This window comes from Trichoderma harzianum, assembly GCF_003025095.1.
Source record: "Trichoderma harzianum CBS 226.95 unplaced genomic scaffold M431scaffold_3, whole genome shotgun sequence".
Classification (NCBI taxonomy): domain Eukaryota; kingdom Fungi; phylum Ascomycota; class Sordariomycetes; order Hypocreales; family Hypocreaceae; genus Trichoderma; species Trichoderma harzianum.
In genome coordinates this window covers 2,201,891-2,227,298 of record NW_020209251.1, presented here as the reverse complement: position 1 = coordinate 2,227,298, position 25,408 = coordinate 2,201,891, and the positions used below count along the sequence as shown (strand labels likewise).

Below are 25,408 nucleotides of genomic sequence, written 5' to 3'. Positions count from 1 at the left end.
CCCGTCACCTACACCAAGGAGCACGAGTACCCCGTCACCTACACCAAGGAGTACACCAAGGAGCACGAGTTCACCTATACCAAGGAGCAGCCCGTTACCTACACCAAGGAGCAGCCCGTTACCTACACCAAGGAGCACGAGCAGACCTACACCAAGGAGCACGAAGTCACCTACACCCAGGAGCAGCCCGTCACCTACACCAAGGAGCATGAGCAGACCTACACCACCACGGTCATCACCACTGATATTTACACTACCTTCTGTCCTGTAAGTATCATCTCATATAAACTACACAGAACTTCTATGAGCTTGAACAAATAGCTAACTCTCTCATCACAGTCTCCTACCACCATCACTGCTGGCAGCACCACTTATACTGTCACCGAGCCGACTACTCTGACCATTACCAGTGAGTATCCCCTGATAAACCTCCAGCTTCCTCAGCTTCCACTAACTCCCAATAGACTGCCCTTGCACTATTACCCAGTCTCCGCCGCCTCCTCCTCCTCCGGTTACCACTGTTATTCCCCCACCGCCGCCTCCGGTCACCACCGTGGTTCCTCCTCCCAACAGCTCGGTCGCGCCTCCGCCTCCTCCTCCTCCTCCTCCCCCTCCTCCTCCTCTGGTCACCTCCGTGCCACCACCTCCTCCTCCCCACACCGTTGTTCCTCCTCCCAACACTTCGGTTGTGCCTCCTCCTCCCCCTCCTCCCCACACTGTGGTTCCCCCTCCTCACTCTGTTGTTCCTCCTTCTCCTCCTCCGCCACCACCTGCCACTGGCACAGTTCCCGCGGTCATCCCCACCGGTGCTGCCGCCAACAACAAGGCTGGTCTCGGAGCTCTCGTCGTCGCTGGTATTGCCGCTCTGGCTCTCTAAGCGACCGACTTCGCTACCACATGGGCCCCTGGTGGTCCATTACAAAAGTGCCATTTTCCCATTATACGGGACAGTTCTCAACTTTTAATACCTTGCTTTTGATTTAATCTTCTTCACACTCCTTGATTATTTAGGGAATACACGATTAATGTTACATGAGAACTGAAGGCGAATTTAAAAAGGCTTTGTTGGATCGGGTTATTTACCTAGACAAGTATTGATTTTAATAAAAAAACAAAATACGCTCCTTACATCTGAAGTATTGGCAAAGCAACGTGAAATCAAATTGCCCCTTTTTCATTGATTCATTTATGCTATTCATCTAACTTTGTAAATGACAAAAGGGGAACCAACTCCATACCATCAAGTCATTCCGCTTCATTCAATTAATTACATGAATCATGATCGAAATCGAGGCAGCGCCTGCACCCGCCGCTAGCCAGCAGGCCCCAACATCCCAGATGCCTCGAGCCTCGATCTGACCTCCCGAGCCAAAGCCTTTGCTTCCTCAACTTCGACTCCATCCTGACACAGCTCCGCTGCCAGTCGATTCGCCGTCGCATAATCTGCCGTGCGCATAGCGAATTTGGCCAACCACATCCGAGCCTTGCTGGTCGCAGCCGTGACGCCAGTGCCCTCTGCATTCCCTTCCGCATTTCTATCTTCTCGGTCGGGATAGCCATCAGAGCCTCCCGGTGAGTCATTATGGATCCTCACAGACTCACCAAGATTTCCAGCCGCAGCTGGGCCGCCATCTTCCTGAGCCATACACAACTCCATGTAAGCCTTAGCTTCTTCCTCTTCACCCAATTGATCATACATTGTAGCAATCTGTAGCAAGATCTCCGGGTCCATTTGGCCGGTGGCGCCACGGGCACCTAGCAGATCACCGCCGCTACCAAAGCTGCTGCCAACGTCATAGTACGCATCGGCCAGCAGAGCGCGTTTGAGTGCTTTTATGCCATCACGCTCTCGGCCCATCTTCTGGAGGCATGAACCAACTGCCATCCACATTTTACCATCCCAGGGGCGAAGGCCCGCCGCCTTTTTATAGTACCATAGCGAATAAGTATGCATTTCCAGCATTTCGTACGTTTGTCCGAGACCATACCAAGCACGATAGTCGCGCCGATTGACATCCACAGCCCGGCGATATGATTCTATAGCAGCATGAGTATTCTTGAGCTCCACGTATTCATGGCCCATCAAAGTCCAAGCTGAGAGACACGATCTGTCAAGCGTAAGTGCCCGCCGGAAGTATCCCACCGCTTTCTCGTGCATTGATAGGAGCGAGTAGTAGTTTCCTATGACGACGCAGGATTCTGGTCGAAACCTGTCCACACTCGAACACAGATGAGCTAAGAACGCGAGCTTCGGCCGCAGATTTAGAACGTAGAGAATATTTGAATAGTGGTCCAAGGAGTCCAATCTGTGTGGATGAAGTGATAGTAGCCGGCTGAAATGTTGCTCGGCAGCCATTAAATCCTTTGCATGGTAGGCCAGCAGTGCGTTGCATGTGAGGAGAAATGATGAGGTAGGGAAGATGGACAGGAGCTGATCGAGAGAGTTGGCAAGCCCTGCCGATTGCTGGTATAGCTCTAGCGATGTGTGGAGATGAAACATGTAAGAAACAATATTTTGGGGGCAGTGTCGACTTATCCGGTTTAGCTGCGAATGTTGCATCAGTTACTGTGTGGTATACGGGGGAAAGACTGGCATTTGATGCTTACATCTTCGACTCTTGATATTAGAGAGGTCATCTCTAACCAGCAGCCCCAGTTCATGGGGTACTTGTGAACACTTCGTATGAAAAACTCCAAAGCCTTCTCATCATTCTTTTCTTTGGCAAGCACCATGCCATATCTGTTTAAATCATCTAGAGTTAGCAAATGCCAAATCACGGAAGCCCTTTTCAACGTACAAGTATTCCAGCCAGCCCTGACTTCCAAGGACCTCGTCATCATCTGTCGTCCTCTCTTCAAACCAAGCGGCCAAGAACCTCCCAACAATGAGAAGCTGCTTGTTGACGACAGTGCCGAGGTCCTGGGGGCCCATGACCATTTCCGACTCTTCATTCTTGCGCTTCTCCCCCGACATAAACTTGGCATACAGCGCTAAGAATAAGCTCTTCTGGCTGAGCTTGGGCAGCGGAACCGCACTCAGCTTCGTCTCATCCGTCGCCTTGGACTTGCCCTTGCCCTTGGCAGCAACAGCGGGCTTCTCGAGGCGCGAGTCGAGAACAGTGGACAGCAGCGAGTCCGGTAAGAAGACGGCGGCGCAACGATCGTACTCCTTGCAGTCAAACAGGGACTTGGCGAGGAGGTACTTGCTGAGCTCCTTTGCCTCCAGAGCGGCCTCGTCAGCATCTTGATTTGGTGAAAAGATTGACGAGGTGTGCTTGGGCTCGGCACCGCTCGTCTCATCCTCGCCATCATCCGACTCATGCACCGCATTGAGTAGCTCGGCTGCCCTTGATTAGATGGATGAGATGATCAGTATGGCCATTGATGACGCGCAAATTCAACAGAATTAGACAAGGAGACTCAGCAACTCACCATTTTGCCGATTGGTAGAGACACCTCTCGGAACATTTGACGACCGCATCCTGCAGCGCAACCCGCAGCGTGGCAACCTCGTGAGAGCTCAAGGCCATGATGACGTCCAAGTAAACAAAACAAACCAGAGCCAGGCAGGTGATGAAAACGCGGCGCAGAGGCCCAACCGCAGCCCTTCCTGTAGCTCCCCAAACCCTTGCTTGTCTATGTCATGAATCCAACTCAGCTTTCATGCAGGGCGTCAGCGGTGCAGAAGTGTGAATGCAGATGCATCAGGCTGATTACATCAACGTTGGTTTGAACTTGTCTCGGGTGGTTGTCGCGATAAGCAACTGCAGACAAATCCGAGTACGTGCCTTGGTCCGTACTCGTATCAGTCGGCGAGGTGGTGCCAAGTACCCAGTGATAGTGGACAGAAATTAGCGCTGCTGCCTCCCAAAAAATACAGTGCGTCTTGGGCTCTACAGCAGATGCGGCGGATGTTTTGCACGGAGTACCAAAGCCTTCAATTCTTTCTCATCGAAGTGTCACAAACCCCACCACACTCAAGATACAGGCGTGCTCCCACCCCAATTTTCAGGTACCGGCACACCATTACAGCGCATCGAATGCCACCATCCAAAGCCGTCGCCAAACATCTAAGTACACTCTACTTCGAGCCATCTGATAAGTTAGCTAGGCTTAGCTTCACTTATCAGGTACCGAATACACATAGCCGCCCTTGTCGAGGCCGCTCACCGCCCCCCTAAAAGGAAAGGCAATGAGGGCCCCCCCCCCCGGTCAAGTCTGGCAATTTTCCCGGAATTGAATAGAGGGGTCCAGTCTGGTTCTAGTAACCGAACTCGACCCAACACTCACCCAACACGTATATCATTGTCTCTCCCCAACTCGTGGCAGTTTCTCTCTCATTCTTCTTGTTTTCTTGGAATTCAAGCTGAATTATACCCGCCGCTCTTCTCTTGTATTTTTCTCCCTGTTTGCTCAATTGACTCCGTCGCCATGGCTCAAAAGACTACCCTCAAGGAGTTTGAAGCTGTCTACCCCAAGCTGGAAGAAGCTCTCCTCGACCATGCCAAGTCCTACAAGCTGCCCGAGAAGGAGCTTGAGTGGCTCAAGAAGGTGAGTGACAATGTCCTTGTATTCAATCCACTGCGCACTGTTATATCATATCCCTACATAATCAGAAGAAGAAAGGAGAGTAGAGGAGGAGGGGCACACACGGAACGAAATTCAACCTAAAGAAATAGGAGCATGAAAAACTAACTCGCCATCTTGTCTTGACAGAACCTCGAGGTCAACCCTCTCGGCGGAAAATGCAACCGCGGCATGTCCGTCCCCGACTCCGCCTCCGTCATCCTGGGCCGCCCTCTGACCGAGGACGAATACTTCAAGACGGCCACCCTCGGCTGGATGACGGAGCTCCTCCAGGCCTTCTTCCTCGTCTCCGACGACATCATGGACAGCAGCATCACCCGCCGCGGCCAGCCCTGCTGGTACCGCCAGGAGGGCGTCGGCATGATTGCCATCAACGACGCCTTCATCCTCGAGTCCGGCATCTACGTGATCCTCAAGAAGTTCTTCCGCGACCACCCCCGCTACATCGAGCTCGTCGAGCTCTTCCACGAGACGTCCTTCCAGACCGAGCTCGGCCAGCTCTGCGACCTCCTCACCGCCCCTGAGGACAGCGTCAACCTCGACAACTTCTCCCTCGAAAAGTACTCCTTCATCGTCATCTACAAGACCGCCTTCTACTCCTTCTACCTCCCCGTCGCCCTCGCCCTCTACTACCTCGATATCGCCACCCCCAAGAACCTCCAGACCGCAAAGGACATCCTCATCCCCCTCGGCGAGTACTTCCAGATCCAGGACGACTACCTCGACAACTTTGGCCTGCCCGAGCACATTGGCAAGATCGGCACCGACATCAAGGACAACAAGTGCTCTTGGCTCGTCAACCAGGCCCTCAAGATTGTCACCCCCGAGCAGCGCAAGATCCTCGAGGACAACTACGGCCAAAAGGACGACGCCAAGGAAAAGGTCATCAAGCAGCTCTACGACGACCTCAAGCTCAAGGAGCTCTACGAGGAGTTTGAGGAGAAGCGTGCCGGCGAGCTCAAGGACATGATCAACAAGATTGACGAGAGCGAAGGCCTCAAGAAGCAGGTGTTTGAGGTGTTCCTGAGCAAGATCTACAAGCGAAGCAAATAAATTTCATCTTTCCGAGATATAGAGAAGGAAAAAAGGGCTAGGACGAGACGATTTCACAGCGTTGTGGCGACATGGTAGAATCGACACAGATTCAGATTAATATATATATATACATTTACGACAAGATATAGACTCAAAAAAAGGACGAATGGATTAGTGTTATGTATTACTATAGCCTTCCCATGATATCTCTCTCCCCGAGTGCGCGTGCGCATATTTTATAATACCAAAACATCCTAATTGCTGAAATACACGGCTCTCCTCTAATATGAAAATACAAGCTCAACCCAAGTGCTTCCCATTTTCCCCATAATGTTTGCTACGTATAGCCTGAAAACCACCCCGGTGCCACTCGCCTTGGCTGACTGATGAACAAAGGGAACAAGAAAACCATTGCTATGACCAAGATGGGTTATTCAAGAAGAATGAACAAAGGGAATACCAAAAAAAAAAACCCCCCGAATATCAAAAACTCTTTGCCTCTGGTCAGGGTCTCATAACAAGGAAACGCATATCGCTATCATGCATCACCGATATGTATGTACAGTGCATATTCACTATCGGGCTGAGTTGACTAGAGGCCCTGGCCGTCGCTCTTGAGGACGTTCCCTGGGCCGTTCTTTGGGACGCTCTTGGCGTTCCTGCAACAAAGGACCCGGACGGCGATGATCACGGTGCTGCAGCGCGGGGCCGTGAGGAGAAGGGGGGGGGGGCATCCGGCTCGATCGTGGGCCGGGGGCCCGGTTTTGTGAAGATGCCGAAGGGAGGTCTTCGGCGCCAGGCATGCGTCGAGAGCCACCTCCGCCATTGGAACTGGCAATAGAGCGGCTGCGGTTTCGCGGGCCCGGCTGCGGTAGAGGAGCGCCGGCAAGAGGTGGGCCGGGTCTTCCTCCTGGTGATCCTGGTGGTCCTTGTTGTCCCCCAGTTGCAAAGTTGACGAGGGGCGAGCCTGGTGGAGGGCGCAACCCTTGGCCGCGTCTCGATCCGGGGCCCTGCCGAGGGCCTTCTCGGGGCCGTGGAGGCTCTGGGAAATTGGAAGCAAAGTTTAGAAGCGGCGCCGGCCCCTTTCCATGATCAGACTGAGTTGAGGGGTCAGCTGTCACAGGCCGTCGAAGAGAAATCGAAGCAGTTCGGTTGCGCGCGCTGTGTTCGGCAGCGGATGGGAACCAAGACTTCACCGGGGGCTGTTCGGGAGATTTGGGGGATTTGGGGGATGATAATCCGATGCTATTCAGCAATGACGGGCCTTCGGTGAATGGGCCCTCAAGCTTCTTGACAGTAGGGCTTTTGATGTCGGTTGTAGTCTCGCTTGCCGCCGCTGCCTCCTCCTTGCGCTTTTCATACCCCTCTCCTAGTAAGCCAGTAGGCGAAAACGTTTCTTTCACGCTGTGGGCGACGGATGCACTAGAGGCCTTCCTTCCTCTAGGCTTGTTTTTATTGAGCTGGGCCTCCAGAGCCAGCTTCCTGGTAGACTCCTCAATGGCCCTGGTAAAGTCGCTCTCGTCTATGAAGGATCCAGTAGAAAGGGTCAAGCCGCTAGAGACTCGTGGAGACTTCTCAGGGATGATTGGCATCTTGATGCTTTCAATGCTCAGATCAAGAGGCGGAGACCTCTCTATCGGGCGTGAGTGCGTTATCTTGTTGACGATGTACCAGCTTCGCCAAGCATGCACTTGGTCGAAGAATCTCCGGGCTACGGCAGCATCGTCCGTACAGAAAAAGTGGACAAAATTCTCTCCATTGGGAAAGACGACTGTCTTCTGCTGGCTCTTGATGGCATAGCAGATCTTTTTGGGAGGCTTGAGATGCCGCTTCAGCTCACTCTCCTTCGGCTTATAAATGTCAAAGTCCGTTAGGTGGCACAACGATGTGCTATCTTTGTCCGCAGGCTGCGCATCAGCGCGCTTAGAAGCATATATTTGGCCGGTGCTTAGCAAGGTGATGAACCTTTTGCTCCACTTGCCAGGGCGAGGGGAATGATAGAGCTGAATAGTGAAGCCAGGCGCAGGCTCATCCGTCTGCGGGACAGAGGAGAGTTCGAGGTTGTCGTCATCTCCCGGCGTGTCACAAGGCATAACCAAGAGTGAATTGTCCTGGTCACGATCCCAAGAATTCAAGGTGTCTCGTACATGCTCATAGCGTCGCATGCGCCTTTCTAGCCCAAGAGTGTCATAGCACTCAATGACGACACTGGTTTCGACATCAATGTCATGCCGTGTCTGAGCAGCCGTTGCGATGAGGATATCCTCCGGCGTAGTATCAGCAGTCACTTCCAGGTTAATGGTTGACGATAGACATCGAACAGTGATGCGCTGCAAGAGGGGGTGAGAAGAGGGGTTAGCAAATATGCGGCAATGGTAGCACAAGTAGATCCAACAGCACTCACTCGTTCACCGCCATTAATGGCAGAGATTGGCGCATCGCCATCCGGGTGTGGTCGAATGAAGCTCATCCTTTGCGAGGGGTGCAGCGGAGGAGAGTCGTCGAGGCTGCTTCTTCGGCTGATGCTAGGTGTGGGTGTAAAAACAGAGGGTGCGATGCTATTTGGGGTAGCCGGTGGTAGAGGGGTCAGTGGCGGCTGAATGAAGTTGGTGCTCGGTTTCCTGCTTCTCGAGAAGAGGTTCAGCTTCTCAAGGACCTTCTTCGGCTTTGCGGATGGAGTCGAAGGCGGCTTCGCCTGAAGTCGAGCCAAGTCGAATTTCCTCTGCTCGTCAATAACAAGGTCCCTTTCGGCTTCGAGTCGCGCGACGTCGTCTTCGCAGCGAGCAGCGTCGTCCTCCTTGCAGCTCTGTAGGGCCTCTGCCTTTTTGCGATGCGCCTCCTCGATTTCAAAATCCAGCTGTGCGGCGAGTTCGTCAATCTCCCTCTCGGTCCTGCTGGCAGTCCTGCTCAATGGTGTGCCAAAGTGCGAGCCAAAGGGCGATCCGGGCTCAGAAATGAAGGACCTGGCCGAGGGCGAGGGCGGCGGCTTCAGCTCACCACCAAAGAATCGGCGTTGCGAGGGGCTCGAGTCGTTTTTGGGGTTTGCGCTGAGCACAAAGTTGGGGATTGGCGGCGCGTCTGGCAACGGAGGAGCTTGCGAGAGCGAAATAGACGCAGGCAGGTTGCGGATGCTCTTGGAGCCGGGCGAACTCTGCGCATCTGAATCGCGGAACAGGTTGAAGCGAGAAACGCTCTTCCCTCGAAAGGTGCGGTTGCGAGGCGTCTTGGGCGGCTCCCCTGCAGGTACATCGTCTGCAGCAGCCATGATTGCTGTGGCCTTGCTGTAGCCTTGCTATAGCCGCGCTGGGGCCGCTGTCAGATTAGGTTTTGCAGCGGTCGATCAGCCACCGAAATGCGCCACAGCACAGCTGACAGCACACGACTGATTGCCTGATTGCTGTTTTGAGTTGAGTACTTCGTACCCCGGCCAATATAACTGCCACACAGCAGAGATTAAAGGCCGTATTATGTATGCTGTGCACAGGGGATCGAGTGTCACAGGCTTGAAAAAAAAAAAAAAAAAAAAAAGAAACGAAAGGAAGAAGAAGGAATTTCTCCTTATTCTTCTCTTTTTTTTCCGTATATTTTCCTTTCTTTGGCTCCTCTGCTCTCTTCGTTCTGTTTCCGATGCTTTATGCTTCGCGTCAACCTTGTGACACAAGGTACACACAGCTAAGCAAGGGCTCGTATAATCGACAGTAAGTGTGAGGCAACAAATAGCTTTGAAACTATAAAAAGATTAGACAAAAGCTCCAACTGTCATCATGCTATTCTTGCGGTAACCAGGGTCCGCAGCTTACCTATCAGGTGCTCTCAAAGTCAAACTTGCAGAAAGAATCAACGGTGGTGTTGTCGCCCACAGAATGAGCAACCCAAAGAGCCGCTCTGAAAAGATCAGCTGTCTAGGAGCAGGTTCGGAGCAAGGGCGATGGGAAGAGGAAATAGGCTGGAGAAAAGGGAAGAATCGAGGAGAGAATCGAGGAGAGAAGGTCCAATTCACGCAATCTCTCGTGGCAAGCGACAGACTTCGCATGGGCGCCAGGGAGTCGCCCTGCCAAGTGAAGATGCCCATGATGCAGGTCATATCGCCAAAATATCAACCTCCTCGCCCCGTCCACTGTCGGCCGCGCAGTCAATTGGATCAATGTCTTAAAATATCTGCTCGCTTGCAGCAGACCTTGTCGTGGAAAGTAGCGATACTACCACTGGCCGTTGCATCCAAGCACATGCAAAGGGGGCTTGTGTGAATGCCGTATTTGCTTTTTCCTGAGGCGGGTCCAATTTGACCAGCTTGTTGGATAATTGCGCTCAGACACACAGGTTCGGCATCCTGAACACAAGCAACTGGCACCTTGTGGCTTCATTCTAGCAAGAGAATTCATGCAAGGGAGGCGCTTGGGTGCACACAAGAATGATTAGGATGTTGCGCTACACCATAGAGCAAAGGTTAGTTAGCACACCAAACATCTCCAATTTGCCCCTTCGCCTGCTGTACTCACTGTGCGACGCTGCAATTCCCCGTCAGGTCCAAAGTTGAACATCTGCCCCAAACGCTTCTCGCGCTGCTTCGTGCCTCTTTGGAATTTTACTCCTCGTGGATTTGGGTTAATCGAGACAACTCCCTTAGCGGGTCATGGAAGCGGTTGAAATATTCTCATGTCGCCTTCCAAGCGGATCCCCCACGAACCACCGTTCGGTGAGTCTAGGCTACTCTGAAAGGCCGGGGTCTGATATATCATTCGCCTCCCTACTTCGTACTCCGCATAATGACACAGACACTGCTGCGGTACAGCGCGGCGAATGACATGGACCAGTATTCACAAATACAAGCGGCCAACTGGACGGCAACACGGAGCGTGCGCAGCAACTAATGCATTGAATCTCCGTCCATGGTACGAGCACTCTATTAGTATATCGGCGCGAGGTGTCTTGAACGGCAGATTACACACCCCCGTGCTCGCAACTGCGTGTTCATATCATCTGCACACGTCACCCTGATAGGAAGGAGGAAGGCTCTGGAGAGATCAAAGTCGCCAATACGGAATCGTATTTCGGTCAATCAGCTTGGAAAGAGGAGTGGGTTATTAATAACTACTTGCGGAACGCTCGAACCTCGCGGCGCCACCAGCTGACGAAATCGACCGTTGAGACATCGATCTCGAGATTCTTGAGCTCTCGCGTGCTCAGGTGGCAATCATACGGCCGTTGCACGCTGGCGTTTGGATCGTTGCCCTCCGTGTTGGGTTCAATGTTGGCAATGGACAAGCCCATGATGTCTCCAAAGTGTTGGCAGATCTCGTACTTTGTCATTTTGTCTTCGCTCGAGAACTGGAGCGTCCGGGGAAGAGACTTGCGATCCCCCGAGTCGAGGTACTTGGTCGCCACATCTAGGGAGCAGTATTAGCGTGGGCACAGCTTTCCGAGTCGGCATTGGCAGTCAAAAGTGTGATGAGATATCAAGAAGCTCCAGATAGGGGAAATTGGTGGGATAGTGAGACACGGGGAACCTGGAGACGGAGCTTCCATGAGACAGCAACTTACCATGGCAGACTCGTCCTACGTCTCCCGTGTTGGTCGGGTAGCGAATGGCCCAATGATCCATCTTGATCTTGGTGCCCTCTGTCTGGGCCTTCCAAACACTATCCATGAGCACGTTGACGGCGCTTTCGGAGGGTGTTTCCGCGTGGCCGTAGAGCACTGGGACTCGAAGAGTGACCCCAAGGCCCTCCTTTCCAGCCACTCTGTACTCTTCCAGCACGGCCTTTTCGCCATCCAGCTTCGTTTGGCCGTAGAGATTAGTAGGGGCTGGGGTAGCATCGGCTTCGTAAGGGGCGTCGCCTGGCCGTCCAGGAAAGACATAATCAGTGGAGATGTAAATCATCAAAATGTCCCGAGCCGCAGTAGCACTGGCAAGCGTCTTGCTAGCAGCGATATTGAGAGCTCTGGCCGCTTCTGGGTCCTTATCCACCTTGTCTGGGAAGCGCTGCGCCGCACCTGTAGAAAAGAGGAAATCAGCAACCCGTTCCAAGTCCTATTGCTTAGACATTCTACTCATACAATGAACTACCACCTGAGGTCTACCACCCGCTCAGAGCTCCGTTAGCATAAACGTTGATATATCGGCAATGAAAAGCCGCCAAATAAAGGGCTGATGAAGAGAAACGCACCGTATCTCGTCCAGTGTTTTGGCAATATCAGCTCCGCTCTCCAGGTCGAGCTTGATGATATCAGCGCCATCCGCTCGTGAGTAGCCCGAGCCCTTGACGGTCCATCCGTTACGAATCTTAAAGGCGGCAACGACTTCTCTACCCAATAATCCGGTGGCACCAGTGACGAGGACTGTTCGCTGCGCCATTGTCTGTGAGGGGATCAAGGCTCCGAGCTATAGAAGCCACGAGATGTCACTGCGGCGGTAGCAGCTGTTGAAATTTCCAATGTCGTTCAGATAGACGATTGACTTTCTGCCTCTGTCTCTGTGAATGAGTACAATAGGTAGCTTCGGTATTCTCGAGGTGAAAAAAGTGAGAGAAAACTGGGAAACATACGAGCTTGCGTACCTCCAAACTTAAAAGAAGCTGTGCCTGAGCTATTGCTTGGTGGCTGGTGGAGCTGTGACGTGAAGACGAGGGGCCAACTCCGCATTTCCTAGGCCTCTTACCCTATAACCGACGTTTTCAGCTTGTAAATAAGAGCACACAGCGCAGTAAATTCGAGATAAGGCGGAATTGTATGCTACTGGTTACCTCGGTTAAGGTCTGTGTGATTTCTAGAAAGCATGGCAGTTGGCGATATAAGAATACAATTCATGATCAGAGTGCGGCATTGGTGATGGATAGTCTGAGTACAAGGCAGGATATTTAGGCGTATATGTCACTTTACACTGAGGCAGTAGATGGTAAAGAGAGGTAGCCATTGAACGCAGATGATTGGAGAAAATACCTTCAAGAATATCCATCATAACTCAACTCCCATAATTCAATCTAATTTTTCATATTAAATCTTGATTAACAACTTCACAGGAATGTTTTCACAGATCCCGGTGAGCTCATGGATTCAATAACAGCGCTGTGACGTGCGTTTTAGTGGGCTAGCTCTATGGAGTACCAGCCCGATAGCTTACCGCGTCGGCTTATCGCAGGCGGATTTTCTACCTGTAAACGATACATACCACTTCTCGAACTTCAAAACTTCCTCTCCCCTATCAACTCTGCTCTCCTCACCCTCCACAATCACAATGCCTCCAAAACGCATGACGGCAAACCCCGTCAAGCCGTCTCGCCACAGAGCCGGCAAGCCCTCCGGCGCCGACTCCTCCTCCTCAGACTCAGACGCCAGCGACGCCGACGAGCCCGTCGAGCCCGTCGCCGTCCCACCTCCCCCAAAGGCCACCAGCGCCGGCAAAATCATTAGCAACCTAAACAAAGTCGACCTCAATTCCCGGCGTAAAGACGCAGAAGCCGCCGAAGCGCGTCGAATCGCCGCGGAAAAGGCCGAGAGGCTAGCGGCGGAAGAAGGCTTCGTCACCGAAGAAGAGGAAGAAGATGACGAGGAGGAAGAAGAAGAGGATGAAAGCGAGTCAGAAGAGGAGGAGAGCAGTAGTGAAGAGGAAGCGCCGAGGAGGTTAATGATGCGGCCGAAATTCATACCGAAAAACCAACGAGGCGCCGCCGCAAAGGACTCGGAAAAAGACCAAGAAGCCGCCAGACAAGCTGAGGAGGAAGCCCGGAAACAAGCCGCCGATGCGCTCGTCGAGGAGCAAATCAAGAAAGACCTCGCCGCGCGCGCCGCGGGGAAGAAGCACTGGGACGACGAAGACAACGAGGAATCCGACGTCGACACCACAGACGGGCTGGACCCCGCGGCGGAAGAAGCTGCCTGGAGAGTCCGCGAGCTGAAGCGCCTCAAACGCGCCCGCCAAGCCATTGAGGAGCGCGAGAAGGAGCTCGCGGAGGTAGAGCGCCGCCGCAATCTCACCGAGGAAGAGCGCGCCGCCGAGGACGAAGCCTACATCGCGAAACAGCAGGAGGAAAAGGATAGCAAGGGGAAAATGGCGTACAAGCAGAAATACTACCACAAGGGCGCCTTCTTCCAGGAGGAGACGGCCGCCGCGGGCTTGCTCCAGCGAGATATTATGGGCGGCCGCATACAGGACGACGTGCGCAACCGCGAGGCCCTGCCCGAGTACCTGCAGCTGCGGGACATGACGAAGCTGGGCAAGAAGGGCGCGACAAAGTACAAGGACATGCGGAGCGAGGATACCGGCCGTTGGGGATCGTTTGATGGGGACAGGAGGAGAGATGACCGGCGTCGGTATGACGGCGAGGACGATCGGTTTCGGCCGGATGACGACTGGAATCGCAGAAAGAGGAGTACGTCTCGTGAAAGATATCGTGACGACGGCGACAAGAGACGCAGGGTTGATAATCGAGATTGAAGGAAAGCCCTTCCCAAAGGGATGTAATGTTTTTTTAATGGGGATGCAAAGATGCATCCATACCTTGGATTTTATAACCATACAAATATATACCCCATCTATTTGGCATGAAAAAATGGCCAAAAGAACATGATCAAAATTAAGAAACAAAAAAACAGATATAAAAATGTGCCAATGTCTTGTCATCAGTTGCTGTAACCCCTTTCCCCGAAATAGTGTCTTTTTTTCTTCTATATCCTCACAATCTCTACCCTCGCTCTATCGAATACCTTGTGACTTATCAGGCCATTTATTACTTCTCCGTCTGAAGTTGGAGGGTAGAGAGTCATGCGCGCATATGTCCCTGCTCCACGTCTCTTTGACAAAGGACCTGGGTTGATTGCCAAAACACTTTCAACAACCTATATATCATGGTTAGCCAGTGATTACGAAGGAGGTGACAAGACTAGTAAAAGGGGGGATATATGTGATATCATACCTTTGCAAAAGGAGGTAATGAGCTGGGAATCAGCAACACATCAGGCCGAACGCTAACCATCTCGCCCAACTTGAGATAGCTCACATCAAGCATAGCACCCGTCGCAAGCCCATCTTCCGTCCCCGTCTTCGGCAGCCTTGACCTGTCCGTTGGCGGAAACACAGGGAAATAATGCCGCTGCTCAACCAGGTGACGACACAACCGTCGCATGAGCTCTCCGGGAGGTGCCCCCCTGGAGACCTCCTCGCTGCGTAGCTCGTACAGCACATCTTGGCTGGATAGGCCGAGAACAACTTCATTCATGGATAGGGTCATGGGGTTAGAGACGATGCGCACCGATTTCGGCAGGCCGAGCTCTCGTCGGGGAATGGTATCCTGAGGCCAGGAGACGTGTTTGTCGAGGACGTCTCGCACGGAAGGGACGAGGATGACTGTGAGATGAGGGTTTGCGGAGGCGAGGCGGTTTAACGCGGGAGCGACAAGATATTTGAAGACGGTGTTCATGTTGGCAGTGTCAGGGTCATATGTGGCTTCTTCGGGAAGATCAAAGTCTCCCGTAGCAATAAGCGGATGGTCGATATCCAGGAACGGTCCCGTGAGAACGAGGGCATCGGCGTATGTATCAGCTGCCTGATTGCAGAGCGCCTGCAGCGGCTCATAGTCGAGGTTATCGTCAGCCGTGTACGGCCCAGCTGCATAGATGATGCTCAGCGGCGCAGGTTCCGAGTCTGAGTCCATGGCATGGGGGTCACCCCTAAGCTTCTCCCGATGAGCCTCAAGAGCCGCAGCGCTGGACGCAGCGCTTGGCAAAAGCGGCATGTCTAGAATCTCCTTGACGATGAATTCATCCCCCGTGATGTTGCTGCCCCTGAGCGCAACAATTTGACCCGGAAAGAAGCTCCAGCTCTGGACACCGTCCAGCTTGAGCGGCACTCTTAGACCCCTCCCCATCCGCCTTGACGTCTCCAGCACTATTGAGGCAGCATTGAGCTTGCCCTCTAGAGAATCTGATGCAATACGACCCACAGCTACAACTTCGGTTGTGCTTGCAGTTGCAGCGTTGCCAAAAGCAGAGTCCTCCAGATTATGGTGCTCACGGACAAGGTCAAGAAAGTCGTCGATTCGGTCGTCGAGGATCTCGCTAGCCTCGGATAGCTTCATCGCCAGCGGCTTATAGCCCGTCTTCTTCTGATCAGAGGCGGCAGTGAGTTTGATTCTCGGTTCGGGAAAGGGCGCAATGGGCGCTTCGGCCGGCGGGAGCTCGTCGTTGAGGATTTCAACCACCTCTCCCGCATTCTGTCGTTCCGCAAAGGTCGCCGACCTAAAAGACCACCTGATTAGCAACTGCAAAGTAATACAGCCCGACTGCCAAATACTAACGGGAGATTCATCGACCTGAGCTGCTCGTTGAGTCCTGCTGCTGGCGAGCTCGGTATGTCCCTCTGCATCTCCATCCTCTTCCTCAACCCCCCACTGCCAGGCATCTTTTGCTTCCCCGACGCAGGCGTACTCGGCACCAAACCATCCAACATGCCAAACACATCCCCCTTGCCCGCCTTGGGCCTCGGTGTCGGCGCCATCTTCCTCTCGCTCTTGACCTGCAGCCGCCGCTGCGACTTCTCCAGCTCGTCCTGGATGCTCTGCTTCAGGCCGCGCACGTTCGACATCGTCACGGCCTGCGCGTCCACGTCCATCTTGATGCAGTACGACTCCCATTTGAAGTAGAGGTCCTCGGCCGAGATGTTGTGTAGCCGGCCCATGGACTGGAGCTCGCTGACAACGTCTGGCTCCAGCGTCCCGTTGGGAGCGAACCGAGACTGGATTTCTTCGTCGGCCATTGTGGGCGACAGTACTTTTGTCAATTGGCCAATTTCGTAGCTTCTGATATTTTTTTGACTCTTGCCGGTATTAAAACGAATACGAACAAAGCTTGTACCGGCAGCTACAGCAATTTGAATTTTGTCTGTGGCTGCAAAAGAAAGATCGAGCTCTCTGGCTGTAGTGGGGGTTGCAAGTGAAGACGTGGAGACGCGACGCGTTAAGTGGCAGAGCTTAACAGCTGGAGGCTCGAGGTACATGTGCGCATGTACTCTTTCAGCGGTAACCCAAGACAATGGAACTCCTCTGTTCCTCAATTCCCAGCACCATTATAACACAAACTCCAGTTTATACGTATAACTAAGCACACATTCATTGATTAAGCTTCTTGTTACTTCAATAATAGTTAATTCATTTTTATTAATTGTCGTTGCTCGTATGAATTGCGTTGCATCATTCCTTCATGTCTCTATAACCTGAAAACTCCACATACATCCCATACAATTCTTCACTTCTTGAAGAAAATAAAGAGTACCTAGGTATTTGAGACAAGGAAGAAAAATAAACTACACAGGCATAACATCGTAACAACATTGAGTCTTGCTCTGGTATCCACTATGCTAACCCTGTATAAGGTAGATAACTGATCTAATAAATGAGAATAAAGGAGCGCAAAATAGGAGAAAAGCTCTCTCTTTTTGCTGTAAAGGAGTAACAGCTCTGTGCTTCTCCTGCTTATCGTCAAGAAAGCCTGTTTGTAATACCTATCCGAAACTCCACGCGCTATAAAAAACCCAATGTCAATCATCAATACCATATCCCTTTTCTCTAATCGCGTTGCTTATAAATGCATCATTTAAGCTTCTTTATGACACTGTCCATCCAATCGGCAATGTTATTAGCAGCGCCGTCGTAATCGAAACTTAGTCCCATAGATCCATTCTTAGGGGATGAACTGGGCATCATGTCATCTGTGCTCAAGAGGTTGCCAAAGTCAATCAACTCGTCATTGTGTCCCCCCAGCCCAGGTAGGCTGCTGAGGTCCATCTCGGTTTCCCCCAAAGTGTGGCCCTCTGAAAGCAGTTGCACAATGCTTCGACTAATAGGGGAATCAAAGACGTCAAAGCTTCCCTGATGGGCCCGCGGGCTGCGTCTCCTAGCGCTGCTGCTGGGAATTCTCAGTAAAGATCTCGGCGTCTTCGTGGGAGTCTGCTCGACTGCATGCTGGCTTGGCGAAAGTATTGACTTGGCTGATCGCAAGGACTTGGATACACTTCTAGTGATGGGTCTATGACTTGGAGTAGGCCGTGTAGGGGTCTTGAAAGGCTCAGCCGTTGTAGGTGCTGCATCAGGTGGCGGGGTGGATGGTCGTCCTTTAAAGGGGCTGTTAAATAGAGCATCCAGGTCGTCTAATTTGCTAATACTTTCGCGTGATCCTGGCACGGCAGCATTTTCTTGGCCGCCTTTGAGATGTTCTCCTGGTCGGCACTCTGCAGTCTGAACGACATTAACGTCAACGTCGCAAAGCACCTTTGGTACTCCGTCTTTTCTAGGGGATGGGAATAGCAATCTCCTCGTGCTGCCAGCCATTTCGTCAAATTCGATATCGATAGGGCTCTGAGCCGTTCCGCTGCCCTGAGAATGGGTTGATCCTGGCTGTGATATCACGTCTAGTCCATCATTCACAATAAACTGTTCAGCTTGCTGACTTTCGTTCATCTCTGGCACCGATAATGAGTTAAAGTCCACAGGAACCGCTTCGCTCATTTTTGGCGACAAGGGTGCTACTGGCTCAAACGCATCCGTGGGGAGATAGGCTTCCGAAGTGAGATTGAGGGGACCGTCATCCTTTGGACGATTCTTCTTCGCCCGAGATGTGCTTCGGCCGGTGCCTCTCTTCCGTCGCTCTTGGCCTAGCCGAGAGGCATCTTTATCCCACCTGTCAGGGGGCCGGTGAGTTTTGCACTTGGTAAGCCAAATGCCACAAGGGTTGCAAAGCAGAGCCTCCTGCCACTTGGTCCTCTCGTCGGTAATGGCCAGACTCTTTTTGACGACACGATGAAGTGTCGGTTTGCCGTCGTCATCGCGCCGTAAAACCTCCACAGCCGTTATTTTCCCCGGCTTTTCAGAATACTCGCAACGCTCCGGAACGCCGTCGCGCTCTTGAATCCAAATCTTCCTCCATGTAGGGGTTTCAATGGCACCGCAGTTGCTGCAAAACGGAGGCATTTCTCCATTCATTATGGCCTCTTCAAGGCGCTGCTTGATGGCATGCTTTTTCACAATGTTCTTATTTGATCGTTGCGCAGGGGGTGAGGATGGCGCCGGAAAATCGCTTGTAGGGCATGTCTCCTCAGGAGCTGCTGAGTTTACCAAAGGGGCGGGGTCTATCGGAGACTCAGACGTGGATTCCGCGCGAGGCTCAGGCATTGGCAAAGCCAACGTCCCCATGGAACTCGGTCGACGGACGTCAACACCTCCTACCGAAGATGGACGGTCCGAAGCGTTAGCTGGGGGCTGAGACAAGCTCGAGGGGCCAGCAGGGTCGCTAGATGGCAGGATAAGCGGGCCTGCGGATTGAGATCGACTTAGCTGGCGAGGGTACTTGGGTTTGGAGGTTTGTGGTCTTGATTGAGGCGGCTGTGAAGATCGTGATGGAGGTCGAACGAATGGAGGAGCGACTTCTTTCGATGAAAATGTAGAGGCGAGTTGTACTATGGGGTCGTTGAAGATGTCATCCGTCGCGGGGGTGGATTGTGAGAGTTCGGGAGGAGATGTAGAAGCCGGTCCAGGCTCGCGAGGATTCGCAGAAGTCAGGGCCGGGGCATCAACGGCGGTGATGGGGGATGTAGCCGTAGTAAGATGCGCCAAGGTATGCGCTTGAGTAGGTGCGGGAAGAGGAATGGGAGTGGGAGCCTGAATTGGAGCAGGGGTAGAGGTCAGGGCCGGGCTCATAGGCCTTTCAATGGCATCTGTCGTAGGTGGTGGAGTTGGGCCCAACATTGGCGATGTCGGTTGCGGCCTCTTCCTTTTCGTAGATTGGCCATTCATCTGTGGCCGGCTTGGGCCCCCTTTCGGCGGAGGTGGTAATGAGCCTTCTGTAGGGCCAGGGTTATTCGACGTCGGATAGGGAGTATTGTATGTGAGAAGATGCACTAGATCCTGGCCACTGGGGCCGTCCTGGAGCTGGAAAACCTGAACGGGCACGCTCTGCTTTGGAGCCTTGTGTGCGCGCTGTGGCGGTGGCAGCTCTTCCAAAGCGGCCTGGTCTCCTTCTCCGAAAAGCTCACTCATATCATTTCCCGGAATGCTGTGCTCATGCTCGCCAGGAGCCATTGTCGGCATTGGGGGCAGCACTGGGCTTGAAGGAGGCGGGCTGGATCGCATATAGGGCGTCGCCTGCTGAACTGGTGGCGAGGATCCAATATCAGCAGGGCTGTCGTCGGGGTAGTTTGGGGTTGGTGCCGTAGACTCTGGAGATCTATCGTCGTCCATGCCGGGAGATGCAAAGCGGCTAGCCTCGCTCGTGGCAAAGCTTGCTACGGGCGGCTGGCTCAGTGCGGATTCACGTCGCTTGAGGGAGCTGGGCTCTCGTCCTGGTACCGCCCTGAGACGACCGTTAGGAACGGGTGTGGGAGCTCGAGGGACCTCCTGCAGATGGCTACCTGTCACACTGTCGCTATTGATGGCAATGGGTCGAAAGTTTCGCAGGGAGCTGGAATTGCTCGCAGCAACCCTGAGAGATTCGGGCTCGGCAGCGAAGGGATTCGCGTCCGACTTGTCCACCTTGGTCACCTTCGCCCTCTTCTTGACAGGCTCATCCTCCTTGGCGGGCGCGGCCTCTTCTCCTTCCGTTCCGTCCTCATAGCCGGATGTGTTGCCTTCAGCGGGTTTCTTTCGTGGCCTGCCTCGCGGCCTACCCGTGGGTGGCTTCCTCCGGGACGGCCTATTTGACGCTCTACTAGATGGTCGTGATGAGGGTGCCGGGACGCCAGGCATAGACTGAGACTGAGGTTCGATGGGAATGGGAGCCAACCTCGGCAGCTCTTGTGTAGACGTTTGGCTATAGCTCGGGCCAAAGGAGCCCTGCCTAACCAACGGTGGTGGGGGTCCTTGAGGCAGAGCGGGAGCCATGCTGGGCGAATGGTGGACCGGCATAGGGCTACCATGGTTCTGGCTGGCCTGTTGGGCCATCTGAGGGTTCGACTGGACCAGAGAGTTCCATTCTGACGCAGCACCAGGTGTCAAGACCTGCTCCATAGGTCTGACCGGCTGCTGGTCCACGGAAGAGGCATATGTGATGGAACGCTGGATTCTGGCTGTCTCAGACAGCTTCAATCTGACCTCGAGTGTCTCCCTGTTGCCACCACCAAACACACCCAATACATTTCTCGTCACACGGCCCGTCACCATCTTGGGCTGATGGTTCCCAAAGTCGGGCCGCATCGACTGGAAGACCCATGATAGCAGACCCTGGCCGACCAGAGGTAGATCGGGCTCGGAATAATCAATTGCGTAGATGGTGTAGTCGCACTCGTGGTTCGTCAGCTCCGGGCTGCACTCGGCAATAACATGTACGCAAGCCCGCAGGTCGACGACGCCAATGGAGTTGGTGTCATCAATCGGGACCGTCTGGACTTGCAAGGGCTGGGAGCCTCTGGCGAGGCAATTAACCTTGGCCTCTTTGTCGAACGTGTAGTGCACTTTCACTGTTCGGTCTGAATTAGTCGCTGCAGCAAACTAAAGTAAAGCCAAGGCACGCTGAAGCTGAATCTGAGGGAGATTTTCGTACAGTTCATAAACTTGGTCTGCACGCCATAGTCGTCAGCGTCGCCGGCGACAGACGTGTTGTTCCAGCCACTGGAGTGAGCGGGCATTGGTGAAGCCATGGCGATTGTGCCTCGCCCTCGCGGCCGGTCGTCGTGGTCCCCCTTCGCCTGCTGGGTTTGCCGATGCAGGAGTTGAGAATTGTCTGCCGAGATGGGTACTGTAAGTATTGAAAAAAGGGAAGTGGAGAGTTTGCTGGGTTGTTGGACTTGGTTTGTGGTGCCGGGTCAAATTGGGGAGGCGGGTTTCATGCTCGTGACGCGCCAAATGTCTCCAGGTCGCGTCTGCGTGGTGGATCTGAGATATGGAGGCGCGCAGGGGATTTTTTAAGACAAAAAGGCGAATGGGGCAACACCAGAAAAAAAAAAAAAGTGAAATGAGGTCAGATCCACGTTGCTACAGAGACAAGAGATGGCCGTTGCACAGAAGAAAGGGAGGACAAATTCTTTGTTCTGTCGTGCGTGGGTTGAAGAGCAAATAGAGGTGCAGGGCCTTTGTGATGGTGATGATGGCCTCTGTTTCGTCACGCCCCAAAAGCGTGTGTGCCTGCGCTGTAACCACGCCTGACGTGCCACCCAATTGCCAACTCTGCAACTTCGCTAGCCGCGCCACGGCAGCTTGCTTCGGTGTGTGCTGGAACTAGCAGCAGGTGAGCTTTTAGTGAGAAAGTGCCTGCAGAAAAGCCAGTTGGAGCCCGGCACTCAATTGAATCATGGGCGTTAATAGGCTGCAGGGGGGACTCCAGCCTGCCGCGCTTCTTCGGGGCTACCCCACCTACCCAATGGAGCAGTTGATCTTATCGCTGGTTGGCGCCGGCTGAACCCCGGACTAGCGGACCGGCTCCGATACAAGCCTCGCGTTGCTTTGGAGCTTTCTGAAAATGCCCAGCGAATTCGTCTCACACAAACGACGGTCTGGCGGCAGGGCAAAGATGCTCCGGTTGAGCGGGCAATTCGACGGAGCAAACAAGAGGAGCAATGGCCAGACTTTTTTTTCTTCTCCCTCCCTCCTCCTTGGTTGCGGCGGGCGGGGGCTTGCTGGCCCTTTTATAGTTGCCCCAACCAGGTTGACGCCATCTTGAGAGCTCGTCTGCCATCACATCAGCACCCCCTCCAACTCATCCGTCTCGTGACTTGGCTTCTCCCTGCATTTTCTTAGGCTGCACAAGTCTCTGCCCCTCCATAGCCAGACTCGCCCTACCGTTTTAGCCCGATAAATGAAGCCGTCTGCTATCGGCCCTTGCACCTTAATTCCATGACGCCCGATGGTTTGCAGCGCCACCGCCGTTGTGCAAAAAAGGCACGGGCGCACTTCACGCCATCTCCGCAAGATAACACCATGACGACTCCATCATCATTCATCACTCTGTGCTTTATCTTCATCTTATTAAATGCATTTGCATATCGTCTTTTTAGATTTAACTATTGTACATGTACATGCGTCCTCTATTTTCTCTCTTGTTTCTTTGCTCTCCCCTTTTTTATAGTCGACTTGAAGCCGCAGAATCACCGGCCACCCACTTGGCTTTGCCTTGCTCGTCAACTGTTGTTTTTCTGCTGATAATCTCGTCTACAACCTCTGCTACACCCTGTCGGTTCTTTCTTGACGCCTTGACCTGCTTCGCGAGTTCTGCTGGTGTAAGAGAGTTGCCAGACACAATGGCTTGAATCTCCTTCTCCGTAGGCACGCCGAGGGCGGCGAAAGGGTATTCGGAGTAGGTGCGGTCCGTAAACAGCTTAAATCCGGCGTCCTTGTTGAAGTCGAAGAAGGGCTTGGCAGTGTTCTCGCTAGCTGGGATGGCCTCGAGAGACTCGGGTTGCCACTTGGCAGCCTCCTTACGCACCAGCAGGGCCGTCACACCCTCCGTGAAGTCGTGGTGTTGCATGAACTTGCTGGCAATCTGGTGTTCCTTCTCAAAGGTCTCCGAGATGCTCCATTTACCGCCAACCCGCATCTGCCTAAGGGCAACATGCACGGCAGTGGGCGACCGCTTCCCAAGCGTGGCCAGCTGCTTCTGCGCCCACTCTTCAGTCTCACCCCGCTCTTCCTTCAAGGCAGCAATGATGTCATTCACGTTGTTCTTGCTGAAGCATCGGTCGATGGCCCGTCGAGTTTCACCGCTCAGAGCAAAGGCCTGGTCGTAGGGCAGGCCGGTGCAGAACTCCTCCAACGTATCGTTGATGAGCTCGAGCCTCCGAGGGAGAGGGTCCTCATCGCGGAAGCGCAACTCTGCCAGACGTGCCTCGAGATCCGGCAAGCTTGACGAGTGTAGGTAGTGAGTCGCAATGCCGCTGTAGAAGACGTTGGGTCCAGTGAGCCGGTCGCTGGTCAGCGCGAGGTAGGTTCCGATAGAGCCGTTCATCCGAGGCAGGAAGAAAGATGCACCGACATCGGGAAAGAATCCAATCGTCGTCTCGGGCATGGCAAACATTGTTCTCTCCGTCGCAATTCGGAAGGGTGCGTGGATACTCAGTCCAACGCCGCCTCCCATGGTAATGCCGTCCATGAAGGCAATGTAGGGCTTCTGATATGTCGCAATGTAGTGATCCAGCTGGTATTCGAGAGCAAAGTAGTCGGCTGACTTCTTCCATCCATCGGCACCCTCCTGATTGTACTGAGCCAGTGCGGCAACATCACCGCCGGCGCAAAGAGCCTTCTCGCCAGCACCCTTCATGACAATGACGTTTGCCATGTCAGACTTCTCCCACTCGATCAGCCGGGGAACGATCTTGCGAATCATGGATCCATTGAGAGAGTTGAGCTTCTTTGGGCGGTTCAGCAGCACGGTCCTGAGTCCGTACTTGCTCTCGAAGACGACATCGTTGGGCTCGTCGCCAGGCAATTCCTTGACGTTGTAGGCCTCGGCAGACAGCTTTTGTAAATCAAATTAGCACTACATTATATACAAAACAACATCTCCTTGTTGCTAACCGGTCGTGCGCCCAGTGACGAGCTCATGGCTCTGCTGGGATGCGCCATGCTCATGGTGGTGCGATAGCTCCGGCCCGCAGCATTCGCGGCCGTGCCAGCTCGAGCCGCAATTGTTCGGAAGGACATCAGACGTCGACTGTACAGATGCTCTCACACGGTCAATTCTAAGACATCTAAAGAAGGAGAGGGGAGGAGGAGAAGGATGACAACCGCAGGGCCTTGGACTTTGATCTCCGGCTATTTCGAAGAATAGAAGAAGCTCCACCTGAAAATTGGCCCGCCGATTGCCGATAAGGATGGCGGAGAAACATCCCATCCCAGTACGTACCGTTTTACAGCTGTCAGTCAGGTGATCGCAGCTGTTCACTTCCTGGGTACAAAAGTACAAAGTACAGGCCAATTGTTCCCCACAACAAGCCGCGACAAGGGCCAATCAGCAGCAGTGCCTGAGATACGCCTACAACTTTTCGAGCTTCCAGCTTGTCCAGCCTTGCGCACGCAACCTCATCCATCACTCCCAAAACCAAAGCAGCAAAAGATGGCCGACCCCAAGATTCAGTATGTCGCCCGCCATACCGCCAATTGTGCTTATGCTGACCGCTTCTACAGGGAACTCCTCACCAAGTCTCGCTCCGAACTCACGTACGTCGCGGATAACGCTTCTGCCCCTCCCACCGCTCTCCTGCATTCATACCAGAATATGTATATAATGTATATATCTAACATCCGACCTAGCGAGTACGAGATTGCGCAGCTTGAAGAGTATGAGTTCTCTTCAGGTCCCCTTTCCATCCTCCAGACGGCCGTGAGGTCGCACACGCAGGTGCTCATCTCCATTCGCTCGAACCGCAAGCTGCTGGCACGTGTCAAGGCCTTTGACAGGCATTGCAACATGGTGCTCGAGAACGTCAAGGAGATGTGGACGGAAACGCCCAGGCTAGCGGACGGAAAGAAGGGCCGGCCGGTCAACAAGGACAGATTCATCAGCAAGATGTACGCTATACCCCTCTCCCCTTTCCAGAATGTCGACGAGGTCTTGGGCTTCAAGAGACAGGGCTGCCGAACCTGATCGCGTCGAAATACGAAAATCTTGTTGCATAAATGCTGGGTACTAACGTGGTGCAGGTTCCTGAGAGGTGATAGCGTCATCCTGGTTCTTCTATCCTAGAGTTTATACGAGCTGCTTTGGGTTGTTTTGGGGTTTAATTGACATTGAGCTATTGGATGACGGATTTACATCGCGAGAAGTCTCAAAGGCGAATTTAGGCGTTGAAAACAATTTATTTGGTTGCTTTAAG

General features: G+C 53.3%; 10 protein-coding genes across 10 annotated transcripts in view; 4 read left to right on the top strand and 6 right to left on the bottom strand.

Annotated features, from left to right (window-relative positions):
- The window catches only part of M431DRAFT_528854 (hypothetical protein), a 1,982-nt gene extending 857 nt beyond the window's left edge, over positions 1-1,125 (top strand). Inside the window, exons 2-4 of the mRNA XM_024920749.1 lie at positions 49-267; positions 340-409; positions 465-1,125. Coding sequence (XP_024777725.1) covers positions 49-267; positions 340-409; positions 465-877 — 702 coding nt within the window. The 3' untranslated portion in view covers positions 878-1,125. The remainder of the gene's footprint in view (positions 1-48; positions 268-339; positions 410-464) is intronic.
- Positions 1,126-1,151: 26 nt separating this feature from the next.
- Positions 1,152-3,735, bottom strand: M431DRAFT_505603 (hypothetical protein). The gene is made up of 4 exons (XM_024918658.1): positions 3,433-3,735; positions 2,799-3,347; positions 2,608-2,740; positions 1,152-2,545 (listed from the first exon to the last, which is right to left on the bottom strand). The coding sequence occupies exons 1-4, from the start codon at positions 3,528-3,530 to the stop codon at positions 1,313-1,315; spliced, it is 2,013 nt and encodes a 670-aa protein (XP_024777724.1). The 5' UTR covers positions 3,531-3,735; the 3' UTR covers positions 1,152-1,312.
- Positions 3,736-4,431: 696 nt separating this feature from the next.
- Positions 4,432-5,640, top strand: M431DRAFT_78844 (hypothetical protein; the record flags this gene model as incomplete). Its single annotated transcript, XM_024922752.1, has 2 exons — positions 4,432-4,551; positions 4,717-5,640. The coding sequence occupies 2 exons, from the start codon at positions 4,432-4,434 to the stop codon at positions 5,638-5,640; spliced, it is 1,044 nt and encodes a 347-aa protein (XP_024777723.1).
- A 557-nt stretch (positions 5,641-6,197) lies between these two features.
- On the bottom strand, positions 6,198-8,887 carry M431DRAFT_479577 (hypothetical protein; the record flags this gene model as incomplete). The annotated part of the gene is made up of 2 exons (XM_024915783.1): positions 6,198-7,952; positions 8,027-8,887. 2 exons carry the CDS (start codon positions 8,885-8,887, stop codon positions 6,198-6,200), a joined length of 2,616 nt encoding a protein of 871 aa, XP_024777722.1.
- A 1,826-nt stretch (positions 8,888-10,713) lies between these two features.
- M431DRAFT_492285 (hypothetical protein) lies at positions 10,714-11,977 on the bottom strand (the record flags this gene model as incomplete). Its single annotated transcript, XM_024916993.1, has 4 exons — positions 10,714-11,009; positions 11,164-11,616; positions 11,680-11,699; positions 11,790-11,977. 4 exons carry the CDS (start codon positions 11,975-11,977, stop codon positions 10,714-10,716), a joined length of 957 nt encoding a protein of 318 aa, XP_024777721.1.
- Positions 11,978-12,856: 879 nt separating this feature from the next.
- M431DRAFT_78472 (hypothetical protein) lies at positions 12,857-14,056 on the top strand (the record flags this gene model as incomplete). The annotated part of the gene is made up of 2 exons (XM_024922702.1): positions 12,857-13,932; positions 13,984-14,056. 2 exons carry the CDS (start codon positions 12,857-12,859, stop codon positions 14,054-14,056), a joined length of 1,149 nt encoding a protein of 382 aa, XP_024777720.1.
- Positions 14,057-14,286: 230 nt separating this feature from the next.
- M431DRAFT_78423 (hypothetical protein) lies at positions 14,287-16,372 on the bottom strand (the record flags this gene model as incomplete). The annotated part of the gene is made up of 3 exons (XM_024922690.1): positions 14,287-14,457; positions 14,535-15,855; positions 15,915-16,372. 3 exons carry the CDS (start codon positions 16,370-16,372, stop codon positions 14,287-14,289), a joined length of 1,950 nt encoding a protein of 649 aa, XP_024777719.1.
- An 832-nt stretch (positions 16,373-17,204) lies between these two features.
- Positions 17,205-21,241, bottom strand: M431DRAFT_3067 (hypothetical protein; the record flags this gene model as incomplete). The annotated part of the gene is made up of 2 exons (XM_024914194.1): positions 17,205-21,061; positions 21,145-21,241. 2 exons carry the CDS (start codon positions 21,239-21,241, stop codon positions 17,205-17,207), a joined length of 3,954 nt encoding a protein of 1,317 aa, XP_024777718.1.
- Positions 21,242-22,544: 1,303 nt separating this feature from the next.
- On the bottom strand, positions 22,545-24,339 carry M431DRAFT_505595 (hypothetical protein). The gene is made up of 2 exons (XM_024918657.1): positions 24,111-24,339; positions 22,545-24,051 (listed from the first exon to the last, which is right to left on the bottom strand). Exons 1-2 carry the CDS (start codon positions 24,162-24,164, stop codon positions 22,660-22,662), a joined length of 1,446 nt encoding a protein of 481 aa, XP_024777717.1. The 5' UTR covers positions 24,165-24,339; the 3' UTR covers positions 22,545-22,659.
- A 273-nt stretch (positions 24,340-24,612) lies between these two features.
- M431DRAFT_355870 (hypothetical protein) lies at positions 24,613-25,384 on the top strand. The gene is made up of 4 exons (XM_024914514.1): positions 24,613-24,668; positions 24,720-24,752; positions 24,846-25,103; positions 25,236-25,384. The coding sequence occupies exons 1-4, from the start codon at positions 24,649-24,651 to the stop codon at positions 25,276-25,278; spliced, it is 354 nt and encodes a 117-aa protein (XP_024777716.1). The 5' UTR covers positions 24,613-24,648; the 3' UTR covers positions 25,279-25,384.
- Positions 25,385-25,408: the final 24 nt, after the last annotated feature.

What these genes read in the sequence shown, in the direction of transcription:
- M431DRAFT_505603 (XM_024918658.1), bottom strand. Translation starts at nt 3,530, where the DNA reads ATGGCCTTGAGCTCTCACGAGGTTGCCACGCTGCGGGTTGCGCTGCAG. An exon ending in CAGGGCTGGCTGGAATACTT is followed by an intron (nt 2,741 to 2,798) that starts GTACGTTGAAAA and finishes TGATTTAAACAG; the next exon opens with ATATGGCATGGTGCTTGCCA. An exon ending in TAATATCAAGAGTCGAAGAT is followed by an intron (nt 2,546 to 2,607) that starts GTAAGCATCAAA and finishes CAACATTCGCAG; the next exon opens with CTAAACCGGATAAGTCGACA.
- M431DRAFT_505595 (XM_024918657.1), bottom strand. Translation starts at nt 24,164, where the DNA reads ATGAGCATGGCGCATCCCAGCAGAGCCATGAGCTCGTCACTGGGCGCA. An exon ending in CGTCACTGGGCGCACGACCG is followed by an intron (nt 24,052 to 24,110) that starts GTTAGCAACAAG and finishes GATTTACAAAAG; the next exon opens with CTGTCTGCCGAGGCCTACAA.
- M431DRAFT_355870 (XM_024914514.1), top strand. Translation starts at nt 24,649, where the DNA reads ATGGCCGACCCCAAGATTCA. An exon ending in AAGTCTCGCTCCGAACTCAC is followed by an intron (nt 24,753 to 24,845) that starts GTACGTCGCGGA and finishes CATCCGACCTAG; the next exon opens with CGAGTACGAGATTGCGCAGC. An exon ending in GACAGATTCATCAGCAAGAT is followed by an intron (nt 25,104 to 25,235) that starts GTACGCTATACC and finishes AACGTGGTGCAG; the next exon opens with GTTCCTGAGAGGTGATAGCG.